The sequence below is a fragment of the Hydra viridissima genome, unplaced genomic scaffold (assembly GCF_058129835.1).
Source record: "Hydra viridissima isolate aposymbiotic clone 2 unplaced genomic scaffold, HvirCarnegie_v1 scaffold_5, whole genome shotgun sequence".
In the NCBI taxonomy this organism is placed as follows: Eukaryota; Metazoa; Cnidaria; class Hydrozoa; order Anthoathecata; family Hydridae; genus Hydra; species Hydra viridissima.
In genome coordinates, this window is record NW_028324304.1 from 5,289,191 (window position 1) to 5,308,327 (window position 19,137).

Below are 19,137 nucleotides of genomic sequence, written 5' to 3' on the forward strand. Positions count from 1 at the left end.
GATTGTACTCAGCCATTTTTCCCTAAGTATTATAGCTCTTTTTATAACCTAACGTTTGTGTCACCAAATGTAATCGGGGTAAGTTAAGTAGGTTTGAATAAAGTTAGTTAATAAAATTAATTAATAAAACGGCATAATCGGATATGGAGAAACAAATTTCGCTGGATAAAGATTTTCAGGTCCATAAACACTTTTAAATTAATCATTATTAAATACTCTTAACAATTTAAAATAATATCTGGAACCCTTTTTTTAAAAAAAAATGTAACCGTGATTTAAAACTTTAAAATTTTTGCTTCTTTTAAAAATATTTAAAAAAAGTTCAGAAACAAAAATTTTAACTTACCCTACACAGCTGCTCAACTCATCCCGCTGGGGCAGCGGTTGAGCAGCTCGGTAAACTTTAGGGAATATTTTCTCAAACAAATCTAAAAACACTTTTTTTTTTTAAACAATTTTTAGCATATAAAATTTTCTTTCTAATAGTGAATGAATTATGTAAATCCGACGCACCGTTCAAGAGGTCTATTAGATTAAGTAAAAGTTGCACAACTAGCCCCGCCCTACCCTATATGAGTATAATAGTTTCTCACCTCGAAAGAGCTGAGAAACTTGCAATTAAATGGTTTGGACCACGTAAAAAAGAGACAACAAAACATCCGGTTTATGAACTCAATGTTGTACGATAAGGGATTGGATTAAGAAAATAGATGACACGAGATAAACTTCGAGGATGAGAAACACAGACAGTTAGTAAATAACGTTCAACAGGCAATTAATGCAGCTGAAACGGACGAAGTATATGTGATATTCTGAATTACCCAAATGAGGCACGACCATAGGCGAAAACAATTGTTAATAAAGGAAGTGGAGTCGAAGAACAATAAAACGTTAGAAACGATAACTAACTCTCCAGATCGAGGTGTTTTATTCTAAGTTACAACTTTATTTTATTCTTAACGTTTTAGCTTTGTGTGAGGAAAGGATTGTTGTATTTTTTTTTGTCTCAGTTGGACTCACTTATCGTGGAGCAGTTTTAAAAGTGATTGAACATAGAGCAATCGTAAAAGAAGTAAGAATATATTTTAAAGTGGAGTTAAGTATGTGTATTATCATAATTTAGGGTAAAAACCATGGGGTGAGATGATTGAAATGATCATGAACATATGCAACAACAAAAAGCAACTAGAAACTCCGCTCCAAATAGAATCAAGCGAAGTTGATTAAAATTGTTTAATATTCAAGAAGAGAGATAAGCGCGGGTGATTTTTTGACGAACCTGTTTGTAAACTTTCTTAAAACTTATATTAGCTGAATGCTCCATGACTTTAATTTATTTCTAGCCTTGAAATTTCTTTCTTACTCGCAATTTACTGGACAGGCGGCACGCGATGAACAAACACTAAGAAGGGTGAAAGATGTTCCTTTATAACTTACAGTTGAACAAACTTAAACGGTTTAGAATTTAATAAGCGAACATTTAGCCTTGTTAGTTTTTGTGCTTAGTTGTGTGTGTAAAAATATTTTCGAAAAGGAAAGATGCTCACTAAAAGTTGCTATTTAAAAAATACTAAAGTTTAACCTTTATTGAGCCCTAAAAATCAAATACTTCAGAACAAAAGGGCCTTTTTCTGCTTCAGATTGTATACATTTAAATTTACATATCATTAATTTTTTAAAAGATTTTATTATTAAAGATATATTATAAAAAGGGAATAAAATCTTTTAAAAATTCAATTATCATTAAATTTTTAAAAGATTTTATTCCCTTTTTTTTAAATTTCCTAAGAGGTGTATTTATATCTTTGTTTTTCTAAACATATTTGAAAAATCGAAATTCATTAAGGGAAGTTTGTAAAAATGAAACTCTTTATAAAAAAAGCCAATCAATACATTATCGGTTTTTGTGGAAAAACTCATCCAGTCAATCTTCGACCAATATGATATTTTTACACAAAACTAATGGTTTTGCCTATTTTCTTGCCTAAGTACTCACATAGTCCATCAACCAGTGAAAAAAAATGTATCGTTAAAAATAATTATATCTTCTTACTAAGTCGAAAATTCGATTAGTTACAGTGGCCTCGATTAATTAGAGTGTTTGCTGTTAAAACATTCTTTCTCTTCAGAACTGTATAGCTAACATTAAAAAAGCAACAAAATGTAATTCAAACAACAGCATTTTTAAGTCAGCTTATAATTATTGTGTGGGCCGCGAATGTTAACGCAAAAATGGTGGGAGAGTGGAGATAATTTGAGCGGTTATGCTATGATGTTTGGGTATTGAGATGCCCTCAGTGTTGTGTTTGTATTTCATGCATGGTTCGAATATTGTTCGTGTATGGTTTGTGTATGGTTCGTGTATGGTTCGTGTATGGTTCGTGTATGGTTCGTGTTTCAATAGACACCTAGACTTCTAATTCTTTATATTTACTTAACGCTTAACAACAAAGTATTAATTCAATTAATAGCAATATTATAATTCTTCAATCGAAGTTTAAACGAAATTAAAATGATATTAACTTATTGTTTTTCTCGTTTCACATAAATCCTCTGAAATATTTATCTCTTGAATACGTTTTTTAAAATATTTTAAAAACCCTTTGTAATATATATATATATTTAAAGAGGATAATAAATCAAAAGTCACTCAAAAATATTTCACTTATGACTAAATTGTTTATCTACTTTAAAAGCCTTTTCTTTATCTTTAAAAAATATTCCTCTACTTCTTTCCCATCCTACATAAGACCTCTTAAAGTCGTCTTAAAGACGTCTTATGTTGGGTGGGTTTTCTTTATCTCTTCTCTTAAAATCTCTCTTCATCATTTCAAAGCTGCCTGTAATTTTTACTTAAATTTACTATTACTTTTACTACTATTTTCTCATAAAATCATCTCCAAAAATTTCTAAAACGTCTTCTAGATCTTTTCATAAATTCTTCCAATAAAAAGTTCAAAAAGCATTTTCTAGATTTTCTCAAACGCTCTTTTTCAATGTATCTGCAGGAATTTCTTAATTCAGACATTGTTCAAGCATAGACAATAAATTTTATTCATTGTCTGTGCTTGCACATTACCTGATTTAAAAAACTCCTGTGGAGACGTTGAAAAATTCAAGTTTATTTAGTCTTTTGTTTTGAACTCTGAGTCACGTTTGTCTCTGGCCTGGACTTGTTAAAAACACAGAATTTTTGCAAACCTTTTGAATTGAAGACTTACTATTTTATTAGCGCAATTTAAGTGTATTATACCATTATTATTTTATATGGTCGAATAAGTCCTGTCATTGTTGGCAGGAAATGAAGGTATTTAAGCATCATTGTTGGTTCCAAATCCGAAGTGCGGTGACATTAGATCTACTGCTTATTAAACTATAAAGTAAAATCCAGAGCAAATACTCGAACTTACATCTACTACATCCGAAATGCTTTAAGATATCTTAACAATCATCACAATACCTTTCCATCAAGTTCTAATAATAATTTGTCTTACGGTTATCTAAGTTATGTCGTTTAGACAGTTTTTCACTCGAATCTTCAATCTTTGCCGGAACCACGTTTAAAATTTCTATTTTTAGAGTTCTTTAAAGCGCATGCCCATGTCATGAGCATGCGCATTTTAAATATAACGTACATTCAATGCATTTGTTATTAAGTTCTCTTCAACTCACAAGCTGAGAGCATTTGCGAATATTGAGTAAAATATGGATTTATATTATATCGTCTGGATTGTCATGTAAGTTGATATTTTGATATTAGATTACTCGTGAGCTATGAAGAAAATTAAGTTTAACGACAATGGGATAAGAAAAATAGCGAAGAAGGAAATGTTTTTGTTTCGCCAAAGTCTGGTCAAGTCTTACAAAAACTAACGTCAAACGTTGATATTAACTCAAACAACTTCAATCAAAAATGAAAATGGTTGAAAAAAGAAAAGTGGTTTGAAGAAATAAAGCTTTGGCAAACTTTTTTCTTTTAACAAACAACAATTTTTTTAACTTAATTCAAGTACGATGTCAATTGCGTAACGAAAATGTTAAAACTACCGAACAAGAAAACAAAATCACAAAATCGTTTAAGAGCTAAATATATCTTTCTTTCATAATAGCTTTTTTCAGGATTTTAAGGGATGATTTGAGAATATGACTGATAGTATCAAAACAACGCTGGTGAAAGGGGCTTTACGGGATTATATTGTTAGTCATTACTAGAAATTAACACGCAGAGTTTATGATTGTAGTTAAAAATGCTTTTTGAAGCTGATCTTTTAAGAATATGACTTACAATAAAAAAAAGCAACGTTGTTGATTAAGCTTTAAGATATTATATTGTTAGTAAAAAATTGTATTGTTTGTAAGTAATATGGATTAATATGCAGATTTAAACTTTGGAGTTCAAACTGCTTTTTGAAGCTGAGATTAATCCAAAATATTTAACTTTTTTCGGTACCGGTTACGCTTTAAAGCGTCATTGAAACTACAGATAAAACAATCGAGGTCGACGTGTTTCGAAGTCGAAGACGAAGTTTCGACGTCACTTTTAGTTGTGTGTGGGCGTGTTTCAAAATCTTTAAAAGTTATATAAAATTTAATTAGACGGTCAAAATCGTTTTACTTAGAAAAAAGCATATTTTCGCGGTTTTCAAAATCATAAAAAGTTGTAAAAAATCGAAAATGCCGTATTTCAAAGTCGTTTAAAATTTCTTATGGCTTTCGAACTCGCTTCCAAAATTATAACTGTTTTCGAAATCATTTGAGTAAACGAAAGGAATGCGTACCAAAAGTAAACAAACGAACGTCGCGTGACTTCGTTCAGGTTTTAAGCTCAATTACTTTTAGTTCAAGTCGTTTAAATATAAAAGTAAAAATTTTTTACGGCTTTCATAATTGTGTAATTCATTTTTTTTCGAAGTTTAACGGATTTCAACATCGTTTGATTAAGAAACTTCGCCAAACTTACCGCTTTCAAAGTTGAACGAAAAATATAGGTATTTGAAAACCGTTCATGATCTGACGCAAGTGAATATGAATTTTTTTTTCAAAGCCCAAATTTTGATGTTCCACTGTCCACGAACCGAACCTTTTCAAACAATACCACATTTTGAAAACATTCTGATGTTCAATTTTTTTATTAATTTTTTTAAAGTAAATTATTTTTAAAAATGAATTATTTTTAAAAGTATTTAGAGAATTAGTATGTCGTTATTATAACTATAATAATAATAACATTTATAACTGTTCTAATTGTAATATTATCATTAATACAATTATAAATCTAAATTTTCAGTAATTTATTATTATTATTATCATTTTAAGCCTTACAAGACAGTGAAATCTTATTAAAAAGAGAACTATTTATTTATTCTAACAAATGAAAGAAGCAAAATAAAAATCATTGAGCTAGCTGTCACTTTTCAATTGATGTCTGATAAGGAGTTGAGTTTTTTTCTTTGTCTTTTTCCAAACTCTGAATACCACGCGAAAAACGTTTTCTCAACTCTCCGTTAACTTTTTTCATGGTAAACCAAAATGATAAAATTTTAAAATGTTCTTAATATAGATTTTTCAATCCGGGAAACGAATTGCCGTTTTTACCGCTGGATATGTTTTTTTTTGAGTCTTTTTAATGAATCCTCTTTTTGTGTATATATTTAAGATAATAACTTTTTGCAATTCTGTTAAAAACATCACCTGAAAAACCATTGCTGGCCGAGTTTTTGCTTTTTAGTTATCGAAAAACAATATTTAGAGCTGACGATTGCCCATTAGTCTCCCGCAACCAGTAGCGGCAGTGAAAATTGATACTTAGCGCTGATCGATAATTCTGTACAACCTTGATAGATAAAAAAAACTTATATTTCCTAAATACTGGTCGAAATTCCCGAATATTGTCAAATGCTAAAAGTTCATAAGTAATAAACCTATAACCTTAGCAGTTTTGGAACTGTATTTTATAGCCTTTAGTAAGGTAGAAAAATATTTGGATTGCTGTATTTTGGTCATTTTTAATAATTGTTTCATTTATGATTTTGTATTTGTGTTTAAAGAAAAGCATATTCTAAACTATTATACATACTTGTATGTATGTATGTATGTATGTATGTATGTATGTATGTATGTATGTATGTATGTATGTATGTATGTATGTATGTATGTATGTATGTATGTATGTATGTATGTATGTATGTATGTATGTATGTATGTATGTATGTATGTATGTATGTATGTATGTATGTATGTATGTATGTATGTATGTATGTATGTATGTATGTATGTATGTATGTATGTATGTATGTATGTATGTATGTATGTATGTATGTATGTATGTATGTATGTATGTATGTATGTATGTATGTATGTATGTATGTATGTATGTATGTATGCATGTATGCATGTATGCATGTATGCATGTATGCATGTATGCATGTATGCATGTATGCATGTATGCATGTATGCATGTATGCATGTATGCATGTATGCATGTATGTATGCATGTATGTATATATGCATTTATGTATGTATATATGTGTATGGTGAGAAGTAAAAATTATTTTTCTTTAGGATCCAGTTATTGAAACATGGTGCAAAAATGAGTCCGACAACAAATTGCAAATTTATCTTAAATGCTGATATAATCTGTGAATACACTTCAATGACTGAACTATCAAACGACGTTCCATCTAATATTACACAACTTACAATACCTTTTCACATGTTCATTGATCCTGCTGGTGTATTCAAATCACAATCTTCATTAAGAGTTCTTCGCTTCAGTTCAAGCTCTGTCAATATTCTACCATCGAATGCATTTAGTTCGTTAACCTTATTGACTCAGCTTTATCTAAACAACCTCAATATATCTAGTATTACGTCTGATGCATTCAACTCGTTAACTTTATTAACAAATCTTGATTTATCTTCTAACCAAATTTCAAATCTTCCATCTGACGTATTCAATTCATTAACTTCATTACAAAGTCTTTCTTTAAATAATAACAAAATTTCAAATCTTTCATCTGACGTATTTAACTCATTAACTTTATTAACATATCTTGATTTATCTTCTAACCAAATTTCAAATCTTTCATCTGACTTATTCAACTCATTAACTTCATTACGAATTCTTTATTTATATAATAACCAAATTTCAAATCTTCCATCTGACGTATTCAACTCATTAACGTCATTAAAAACTCTTTATTTATATAATAACAAAGTTTTAAATCTTTCATCTGACGTATTCAACTCATTAACTTTATTAACATATCTTGATTTATCTTTTAACCAAATTTCAAATCTTCCATCTGACGTATTCAATTCATTAACTTCATTACAAAATCTTTATTTATACAATAACCAAATTTCAAATCTTTCATCTGACGTATTCCATTCATTAACTTCATTACAATATCTTTACTTATCTAATAACCAAATTTCAAATCTTCCATCTGACGTATTTAATTCGTTAACTTCCATACAAAATCTTTATTTATCTTCTAACCAAATTTCAAATCTTCCATCTGACGTATTCAATTCATTAACTTCATTACAAAATCTTTATTTATATAATAACCAAATTTCAAATCTTCCATTGACGTATTCAGTTCATTAACTTCATTACAAAGTCTTCCTTTAAATAATAACAAAATTTCAAATCTTTCATCTGACGTATTCAACTCATTAACTTTATTAACATATCTTGATTTATCTTCTAACCAAATTTCAAATCTTCCATCTGACGTATTCAATTCATTAACTTCCTTACAAAGTCTTTATTTATCTTCTAACCAAATTTCAAATCTTCCATCTGACGTATTCAATTCATTAACTTCATTACAAAGTCTTGTTTTAAATAATAACAAAATTTCAAATCTTTCATCTGACGTATTCAACTCATTAACTTTATTAACATATCTTGATTTATCTTCTAACCAAATTTCAAATCTTTCATCTGACTTATTCAACTCATTAACTTTATTACATAGTCTTTCTTTAAATAATAACAAAATTTCAAATCTTTCATCTGACGTATTTAACTCATTAACTTTATTAACATATCTTGATTTATCTTCTAACCAAATTTCAAATCTTTCATCTGACTTATTCAACTCATTAACTTTATTAACATATCTTGATTTATCTTCTAACCAAATTTCAAATCTTTCATCTGACTTATTCAACTCATTAACTTCATTACGAATTCTTTATTTATATAATAACCAAATTTCAAATCTTCCATCTGACGTATTCAACTCATTAACGTCATTAAAAACTCTTTATTTATATAATAACAAAGTTTTAAATCTTTCATCTGACGTATTCAACTCATTAACTTTATTAACATATCTTGATTTATCTTCTAACCAAATTTCAAATCTTCCATCTGACGTATTCAATTCATTAACTTCATTACAAAATCTTTATCTATACAATAACCAAATTTCAAATCTTTCATCTGACGTATTCCATTCATTAACTTCATTACAATATCTTTACTTATCTAATAACCAAATTTCAAATCTTCCATCTGACGTATTTAATTCATTAACTTCCATACAAAATCTTTATTTATCTTCTAACCAAATTTCAAGTCTTCCATCTGACGTATTCAATTCATTAACTTCATTACAAAATCTTTATTTATATAATAACCAAATTTCAAATCTTCCATCTGACGTATTCAGTTCATTAACTTCATTACAAAGTCTTCCTTTAAATAATAACAAAATTTCAAATCTTTCATCTGACGTATTCAACTCATTAACTTTTTTAACATATCTTGATTTATCTTCTACCCAAATTTCAAATCTTCCATCTGACGTATTCAATTCATTAACTTCCTTACAAAGTCTTTATTTATCTTCTAACCAAATTTCAAATCTTCCATCTGACGTATTCAATTCATTAACTTCATTACAAAGTCTTGTTTTAAATAATAACAAAATTTCAAATCTTTCATCTGACGTATTCAACTCATTAACTTTATTAACATATCTTGATTTATCTTCTAACCGAATTTCAAATCTTCCACCTGACTTATTCAATTCATTAACTTTCTTACAAAATCTTTATTTATCTTCTAACCAAATTTCAAATCTTCCATCTGACGTATTCAATTCATTAACTTCATTACAAAATCTTTATTTATATAATAACCAAATATCTAGTCTTCCATCTGACTTATTCGACTCATTAACTTCATTACTATATGTTGATTTACAAAACAACCGAATAGCAACTCTGCCGCCTGACTTGTTCCAATTGACAACTTCGTTGCACTCGCTTAATTTGGATAGCAACCCCTTAAAATGCAATTGTGACCTTGCAACTATCACTGAGTTCTTGCAATCTAGAAAACCATATATTAACGGAATATGTTTTGATGATAGCAAAGGAATATTTATTGCGCTGGCACAGTTAAAAAAAAAAGGTATTTATACTTGAATGAAGTAAAAAAGTATTCCACTTATTTTTTTTTTATAAATAAAGTTTCTCCTTATAACCATCTGGAACCCATTTTATCTTAAAGTGGTTTTAAAAATACATCTTCTTTCAGCATGCAATAAAATGATTTGTTAATAATTCAACATAAGCTGTTTTTTTTTTAGTTTTTGTGACCTCGACTTACTTTTTCAACTTATTCCTCAAGTGGCCCACTGGGATTTGAAAGGTTGTACATAAAATATTTTTATTTCCGTATGAAAAATCAAAACTAAATGTTAAGGAAATGTTTCTGAACAAACATGAAAGTTTCTAAAACAATTTCTTTGGTCTGTTTAACAGACACACTTCACACATTTTACAAATGTTGTTTGCTTTTATGCTTCACAGCTTGCAACGCTGGCGATCTTTCGTTTTTGATGGAAACGGAAAATATTATCAGTTCTGGATTTTGGGTTGGTTCAACACACCTTTTTAAGCAATCCTAAAAGCTCACATGTTTGACAATATGAGAGCCAATCATTCTTTAGCATAATACAATTCTGTAACTGTTAAGTTTAGTTTTACAAATTGAGACAACAGAAAAACCTCAACTAAAAAAAAACTGGCAAAATTTCAGAGATCGGAACAAGAGAACCAAATGAGCTTATAGAAATAAAAGAATTGTGTTGAGGAAATCTCAAAGGAGAGAGAGAAAAAGAAAGAAGATTTCATGAAAGTAATTGAGAGAGAAGAACAAACGTACTTTGGAGAAGGATTTTTACGATATAAAACGGAGATTTTATGATGCTGGAACTAATTTCGAAGAAGATATTTGGGCTTCAAAGGTTTTAAAAAAGGATTGTTTAAAATAGGATTTCATTGAGTGTTTTGATATTTTTTTATTATTCGCATTGGTAAAGTATTAAAAAAATATGTTTAAGTGAAACGTTTTAGAAAAATTATCATTTACTATAAAAGACGAGGAAGACTAATGATAGTTGTTAGTAAGTTATTGTTATATGTTTCGAGTCAGGACACACCTGCCCGGAGAGCCTCAAAACATAAAAGTCATGCTCAAAAAATAAAACCAATTACGTTTGGTAGCCCATACATCCATGTTTTAAAAAATAAAAAAATTGAAATCATCTGCCTACGTCCAAAGAGAAAAAATGACTTGAAATTTCTCATGTCATTGGCTCCTTTCCTAAAGGCATAAGGAAGAAAAGTTGATACTTATTTATGAATAACTATAAAACTTGATAGACAATCACAAGAAAAAATAAAATTTGATAAAAAATAACCATATAAAATAAACAAAATGAAGCTAAATTGCTTTTATTGTTAACCCATTTTAAATTGCATAACCCTAGGGGTATCTTATTAATGCTAATTCGCTTTCTTTTAAAAGTGAAGTGTTTTAAACGTTTTTTTAAGCCCATATTTTTTGAATAGCTTTGTCCATTTTATTGCTTAGTACTTAATGTTACAGTGTTACATATTTATGTCATTTAATAGTGAAATAAAGAAGCTGTAAAAACAAAATTTTTTATTAGTTGCTGACAATAAAATAAGTGCTTTATCAAATGAAAACACAAACAAGTACTTTTTGTAATTTTAACTTTGCTTGGACTCATTCAAAATGCCCAATATAGCTAAATCTCACAAAGAGTGTAGAAAAACAGTGTGTGTTGTATGTATGAAAAAGTGCAATTCACCAATTTCCGGTGTAGCCTTTGAGAGGTTCAAAAACATTTTTTCAACAGACATTTACTTTTTGGACTCTAGAGTTCCAACTGGAATGTGTGGAACGTGTAGAAATCAACTTAGAAGGGTTGAAAGAGGAGTATCTGTCAAGCTGCCTACTCTTTACAATTTTCAATCTATCAATGTCAAGACTGTGACAAGAGGTTCCAACTGTAACTGCCTGATTTGCCAAATTGGTAAGCTGAAGCTGACTGAAAAACATCCTTTGGATAATTTAAGCATGGGAATTTCGGCCTTCGAAATCGACGAAATTAAACGAAATTCGTGTTTCAATTTCGGATCGAAATTGAGAACGAAATTTCGATTTTTTGGATTGTTTAATTTCGCGAAAAAATTTCGTATAATTTCGGGTTATTGAAAGTAACGAAATTGACACGAAATTAAACATAAGTTTTAATTTCGTAATTTCGAAATTCGTGAATTTGTAATGTTTAAAAATTTCGTCTTTCGAAATTCAATATAAATTTCGATACGAAATTGAAACACGAATTTCGTTTAATTTCGTCGATTTCGAAGGCCGAAATTCCCATGCTTAGGATAATTCTACAACTTCAAATCCCACAAATCCCCTGAAAAGATGTTCAGATTGTTTGTCATCACTAGGGAAAAGCTTACCTCATAAATGCAACTCTACTTCTTTGAACTTAAACCTTAGAGAAATTTCAACAGAAAACAAAAAAGTTTTTGAACAGATAGCTTCTGCAACTATCAAAGGTCAAGAATCATCACCAGGTGGGACAATCAGGCTGTCAGTGACTGAGGGAGGTCGTCCATTACCTGTTACCCTAGGTAACTTAATTTTTGTATCTTCCCTGTTTTTAATGGTCCCATTTTGTCTGTTCTAAGATTACGTTTCAAAACAAGGTTTTTTAAAATTTGTCTTTAGTAGCATCATGTTCAAAAACAACAACAACTGCAGAAAAGTATAAGTTAAGTGCCCAAGACCTGGTGCAAATTCAGCAAGCTACAGGCATGTCTAATATTGGAGTAAAAAAACTTGCAACAACACTAAATTTGGTTTTCAAATTGCCTCTTTTTGAACTACCAAACTATCGAGCAAATTTTCATAAAGCAGGGTTGCAACTTGCAAATTTTTTTACAAAAACTACAATTGCATCATCAGGCGAAAAAATGCCACACAAAGAGTACACAGTTGTTCACTGCAAGAAACTCTCTGACTTTCTAGCAGAAATTTCACTTAAGAGACAACTTCAAACAGGTCATCTCATAAAAGTTGGGATTGATGGAGATTGAGGCTTCCTAAAGCTTACAGTAAGTCTTCAAAGATTGAATGATGAAGATGATTCAAGCAGCCCACCTTCAAAAAAAATTATCACCTTTCGAGCTCTAAAAGACAGTGGAGTTAAAAAGCAATTTCTAATTGCAGTTGCAGATGATCTACATGAGAATTATAGCAACATCAAAAACTTTATTGAGCTTGTTCAACTTGGAAATGTAGATTTTGTGGTCTCTTGAGACTTGAAAGTTGCTAACATTTTATGTGGTTTGCAATGTCACTCTAGCTCACATCCATGCCTATACTGTGCAAAAGCAAAGCAAAAGCAAAGAGCATAGGTGAAAAAGGTGTGCTTAGGACTCTGTCTGATCTTCAAAATTGTTACGCAGACTTTCTTTCAAAAGGTAGTGATATTAGGAGGGCAAAGTTTTTCAACAATGTTATCCATGAACCACTTCTAAGTTCTGATCCAAGCAAATTAATTTTCGAACTAATTCCCCGAACGGAACTTCATCTGCTTATTGGGATAGTAAATCACTTGTTCAAAGCACTAAAAGAAGCATTGCCAGAAGCAGATGAGTGGCCAAAAAGACTCAACATCACAATCCAACCATATCGTGGCGGACAATTTGTTGGCAATAATTGCCACAAACTCCTGAAAAATATTGAAGTGATAGCTCTTTGAGAACCTAGATTCATCAGTTTTGGCCATCATAAATGCATTCAAAAAATTCAGTCCTGCTGTTAGAGCCTGCTTTGGAAATGTCCTTCACATGGAATATGAAAAAAAAATTGTAGAATTTCGGACATCTTTTTTAAGTCTAGGATTTGTAAGTGTGACCCCAAAAGTGCACATCCTTTTTTTTCACATTGATGATTTTATCAGAATGAATAAGAAATCCGTTGGTCCTTTCAGTGAACAATCTTTTGAAGCTCTTCATCACGATTTTTTTGTTCAGTGGCAACGATACAAACACTCAAAATTACATCCACAATATGGATATTGGATTGAAAGATGTGTGGTTGAATACAATAGCAAGCACATTTAGGTGAAATATTTCTGTTGCACCTTTGTCAAAGTTTAATTATAGGCACTATTTTAATAGTTTTTTATTTTGCGACAGTGTTTTAAATTTAGAAATGATTCAAATTCAAAGAAAAAATGGTGATTAAAGAAATCTTTTCCATTAAAAGTAAGGTCAAAATGACTGGCAAATTCAAAGTAACAATGATTTCCTACACATTGACTGATGGCTTAATTTTTTATTTTTTAAAGCATCTATGTATTGACTATGCATATCAATAATAGTAATATCAGGCTCTCCGGGCGATAAAGCAAGGAACAAAAAAATCCAACAAATCAAAGTCATTTTTTTCCTTGGACGTAGACAGATGATTTCAATTTTTTTATTTTTTGAAACATGGATGTATGAGCTACCAAACCCAATTGGTTTTATTTTTTGAGCATGACTTTTATGCTTTGAGGCTCTCCGGGCAGGTGTGAGGAGTGAGTACATGGTTATTTATTTGCGTTTACGTTTATTGTTAAAGCTTAAAGTTAAACCAAAGCTTTAGAAGTCAACGAGTCTACTTAAATAAGAACCACACACGAGCTATGCGCTAACAAATTCGCGATTACGAATCGGCGAGATAAACACTGAAGCACACTTTAGTGTTTATGAGGGCAAGTTAAAGCAAACAAACTCCTCCTCTAACTCTTTTAAATTCTCGCTCAGTCTTCTTTTTAGATAAGAATGCTTAAGTCGAGCAAAACATAAAACTTGCGTTTATAATATATTTTGTGTTCCTCACATTACATTACGGTTGATTTACACTTAGGTAGGTATTGTAAAAATTCCTGGAATTCAAATTGGTTTTGATATACTTTTCTTGTTAAACCTGTAGTTAACCATCGAAAGCTATTTTCATTCCAAAGTATAAAGCGAATTATGTTTTTTAGTTATTTCAATGTTTCTGTAAGTTCGCTGAGAATTTATTACTTGTGCTACGTAAGGGAAATTAGCATTTTTATAAAAGTAATATAATCATAATCATCATTATTTTACTAACGATGTTCTTTTAAATTTTGCTTTCATTCTTCCAGTAAGCGATATGTTAGTTTTTTTGTTTTATTAAGATATGTGCAGTTCACTACCGTATGACTGCTCACCTAACGCCAACTTTGCACTTTTGAATGGTAGTTACAGTTGCATTTGTAAGAGCGGTTACCAAACAGTATTTGGATTTGAAACATTAACACAAAAATGTGAAGGTGAATTTTTTCTTATTTTTTACTCTTTAGCAACTTATAATTTACACTGCCGCTAAAAATAATTAATTCACGATCCTTTTTTTTTTCTTTGCATGAGAATTTCATTCATTTACTCAAAGAATGCTGAATAAATGAAGATTATTATTTCCGGTCATTCATTTATCAGCAGTCACTAAAGCCATTGCTTTTTGCCTTATTGGTTGCTTAGACAATCTATGGTATGCTCAACACTACGCGCAACGGCCTGCAACGCTTTCCAACCGTCGTAATCAGTACAGGGTGCGGCAGCGACTCGCTAACTTTTAAGAACATTTTTCAAAAAAGAATTTTAAAAGTACTAAAAACATATATTCATGGAATATTAGTAAAAGAAAAAATGAAGATGAATGCTTTTCCCACCTTAACATCCAATTAGGTTTCCTTTTTCTTGATCACTGCCTAAATGCTAGGACGGAAAGACTGGTAAGTGCTGATTATATAATCCCTTGACATTGAATTCCAAGTACGAGTAATTGATATCTTTAGTGACATGACACTTAAATGGGCTTTTTTACAACCCTTGTTTTCAACTACACTCCGCACACTATAGTCAAGGGGAATCAGGTCAGAGTTGTATGGTGGCCAAAATTATTTGGGCCAGAAATTAGCGATATTGTCCTGAAGATATTGTTGAGTTTTTCTGAACACATGAAAAGGTGCATTATCCTTTTGAAAGATATAATTGTTTTCTGGGATTGTCTTCTTCAGCCATGGCACCACATAACGTTTTAGTAAGCTGATAAACACACCAGAGGTAACTTTTTCTTTCTCTTTGATGTAGATTATTGGGCATTTCTTTCCATTAGAAGCGATAATTCGTAACATAATGATGGACTGAGGGTGCTTGATGTGACACACATGTGTTGCTTAGTCACCCTTCTGCAAAATGAGTCTGCCATTTCGCCTATTGAGCACACCGTCAACACTAAAGAGATTTTTATCTGAGAAAACTTTAACAGTTGACGAAGCATGGCTTTTTAGCAGATTCAGATCAGCTTCTTCGATCGCTCCAATCATAAAGTTTTTAGTCTTTCTGTCAGGTTGACATGACGGTCGGGCCACACTGACTTTTCTATGTGTTTCTAGAGTTCTTCTGACTGTTCTCTCATTAACATTAAAGAGTTATGCTGTCTCTGTGATGGATTCAGTTGGATTCCTTTCAACATGCTTTTAAAGATTTTCTGTTAATTTTTTATCAACTTTTTTATTCACCGGAGAGGGCATTTTGAATCTCTCAGCACTGTCACGTTTTTTCACTTCGTAAAGTGTAGTTTTAGATACTCCAGAAACACGAATCATCTCACGTGCTGGCAAACCCGTGTGAATCAAATTTTAAAGTTAGGTTCTTTTGGCTTCCTTTGTAGGACTTTAAACTAAAACGTTTTTTATTCACATCTTTATTCAAATATAACGGTCGTTGAACATTAGCAAACAAAAATAAATTTAGGAAGTATTTTATTTACATCACAAAATATTGCCAAAAATTAGTTCGTGAAACGCCGCCTCACCCTTTATCTTCGATAGCTTACAAAAGCTTGAAGCCAAATAGGCTTCAGCATGCTTTTATTAAATTTCAAAATGCTGGTTATAACTTAGCAAGCGTACAGCGGGATAGAGTGGTTTTTAGCAACATTGTCGGGGTATATTTGTCGCTATAATTAAACTCATGACAAAGTGCAAGGTTGGTTGTCACATTTCTTAGCATGCGTGGATTATAACCAGTTAATGTAAATATAAGTTCAGCTTAATTTTGTTAATGTAGTTCTCAGACTAATGTTTCAGAATAATCTGAAAACAAAAATAGTTTAAACAAAGTTAAATAAAATGATATATACTTAAAACATTATTTATAATATTGTTTCAGTATATAGCATTTTACTTAATTTACAATCAAATAAGTGTTTTAAAAACTTTGCTCTAATTATTTTCAGTTTTATAAAAAAGTCTTGTGTGCTTTCCTTCGTGAGCCCAATTATTGCAAGTCTAACCTTGAATCCACTGTTCACTTAATCTGCTCAAAGCAAATGATTCAAAGCAGTAAATAGAGTTTATCAGAGAGTTTATTTGATTTCAATGGATCTTTAATTCATGTGTCTACCTGATTAGCTGATATCTGAATAGATTCTTTAAAACCTTTTATTTGCTGGTTCTGGTTGAATTGAATAAGGTAAGCAAACTTCATCATTTGACTTGGGCTGTTATCAGATTGGATGAGAGCAATCAGTTACATAATTTAGACTAATAAAAAGTCATATTACATAAATAAGTCAAATTCAGAAAATGTATCATGATTTAATGGGTAAATACATGTTGCAGCAAAACCACTCAAAATAATTTTAGGAGATACAGCCTTTGGATGTGCGATATTTACGTGTTTCGGAATATAGATTTAAACGGTTACGTGTTTCGGAATATAGATTTAAACGGTTACGTGTTTCGGAATATAGATTTAAACGGTTACGTGTTTCGGAATATAGATTTAAACGGAACATAGATTTAAACGGTTTCATCCAGGAGTCAGTTTTTTCTTTCATCCAACTAAGTGCACTTCCTGTTGGTACTTCTTTTTTGAAATTGATCTTTAAAGTTTTTCCAAGGAAAAACAAAAAATGACGTAAGTCTATTTCTGATAACATTTATCGTGCATGTTAGAGTTATAAGTGTTTCTCTTTCAGTTGATGTTGTGGCTCCTACTTGTTTTAATTCTTTTTAGCAATAATTTATTAAGGTCTTTGTACAGTAGTTTCCGCTGTTTTATCCAAATTGCAAATGTCATTAGGTGAGAATGAATATAGGTGAATGTAGCTGAATATAACTGTGAAAAGAAATCTCTTTTCTCAATAAGAGTTCTGTCGTAAATTTAAAAAATTCTAAATCTTATCTGCATTTTTTGTAAAGAAATTTTTTGACAACCAACCACGTGACACATGTATGTAAATGGCAACTTTTTATGAAAAAAGGATACCTTTCTAAAGTTAAGATTGCGCGATTGTTTTAATTTTCTACCTCACTATCTTTTATTTTTAGACGACAGAATCGTTGCTTTAAAGAAAGTGTATAAAATTATCGCCAGGCTTAGGCGAAAAGGGTGCTACTTTCTTCATAAGAAATGTTCCTGGTGAAATGCTGTAAAAGTTGCGGTCGTTGTGTTCATTGAATTGATTTCAAATGAGATCTAAAGTTTTTTTTTTTTGTTTTTTTTTGCGTGACACCAATTTTGAGCACGATTTTTTATCGATATTTTAAACGATATACGCACATTTTTATAAAAATCTCAACTTTGACATGTGATGAATTTACAAAACTTAAACCAGACCTGTACCACGCATCTGTAAATAGACGAACGCGCTGGTGTGTGACACATTCTACAATCGCTTGGCGCGAGATTCCAGGATATGCTATTGTTGGCCGCCGGCTGTACATGCGGCAGTCAAAGTGTTAAAAAATTTGGACAACAAAAGCATCTTATCGTTGAATGCTTACCTGCTAACAATAGATAAAATAAACCACATTGAATAAAGCATTCACAAACCAATCAAACCTTTGTCAAATTAAAGTGCTTTTTAACTAAAAATGAAACTCTTCGAAACAAATGAACGGGCAACATGTGCCTGGATAACATTAAAAGTATGTATTTAAAGTCCAATTGTTTCAAGAGAATCTTTCATTGAGACTTTGAACATTGTAGCAGCTGTTTTCGATAAGCAATACAGATGACAAAAAAAGTTGTGAAAGCAACAAAACCTCATTTATCAGCTTTCTGAGAGGAAGCATTAGAAGGGTTGCAAAGTGAGTCTAACTACGACATGACGAAACAGCAATCGAAACCTTTCGCTAACTTTCTTAAGTCAAGATCTCCCACCTATGTGTAAAAATGGCTACTTCCAGTGTTAACCATTATGCATCGGTGTCAAACTTACTCTAATTGTAGAATATTTATACGTTTTGAAGTCGTGACTTTAACAAAATAAAAGTTATGTTAATATAATAAGAATTTGATAATCCGTTGTAATCATTTTCTGTTTTTATAAATTAAGCTGAACATTTTATGTAAAAACAAGTTTTAGAATGCCATTTTGTTAACTCATTGTCAAAATATTTATACCTAAAACAAAACATACTATGCTGTAACTTGTGTGTTTTTGGGTAACTTTATTCAAGTCGCAAACTGAGTTTCATTCTATAAACGGTGCAAACATACATATCTCCTTTAACCATCAACCTACTAAGCAAAATACTTTAGATGACATAATTCGATCAAATATTACACAACGTTGATTGTACTTCTGAGCAAAGTGGCATAAATTTGCTTTCGATTTTTTGTATCTTTACATTAACTTATCAAAGACGTTTCTGAAAATTCGCCCTTTCTAGAATCTGTTTCGGTGTTTTATGTTCAACA

The 19,137-nt window shown here is 30.7% G+C and overlaps 1 protein-coding gene across 3 annotated transcripts; it reads left to right on the forward strand.

Annotated features, from left to right (window-relative positions):
* Positions 1 to 3,611: 3,611 nt before the first annotated feature.
* On the forward strand, positions 3,612 to 18,863 carry LOC149888141 (uncharacterized). 3 transcript variants are annotated; one of them, XM_090089285.1, is made up of 5 exons: positions 3,612 to 3,737; positions 6,562 to 9,430; positions 9,609 to 10,268; positions 14,562 to 14,696; positions 17,763 to 18,863. In XM_090089285.1, exons 1-2 carry the CDS (start codon positions 3,706 to 3,708, stop codon positions 7,610 to 7,612), a joined length of 1,083 nt encoding a protein of 360 aa, XP_089945411.1. In that variant the 5' UTR covers positions 3,612 to 3,705; the 3' UTR covers positions 7,613 to 9,430; positions 9,609 to 10,268; positions 14,562 to 14,696; positions 17,763 to 18,863. The 3 variants fall into 3 exon arrangements, with proteins under 3 accessions (XP_089945411.1, XP_089945410.1, XP_089945412.1); XM_090089284.1 differs by having other exon boundaries at positions 9,609 to 9,670; XM_090089286.1 differs by lacking the exons at positions 14,562 to 14,696; positions 17,763 to 18,863 and having other exon boundaries at positions 9,609 to 9,670; positions 9,832 to 10,418.
* The last annotated feature ends 274 nt before the right edge of the window (positions 18,864 to 19,137 follow it).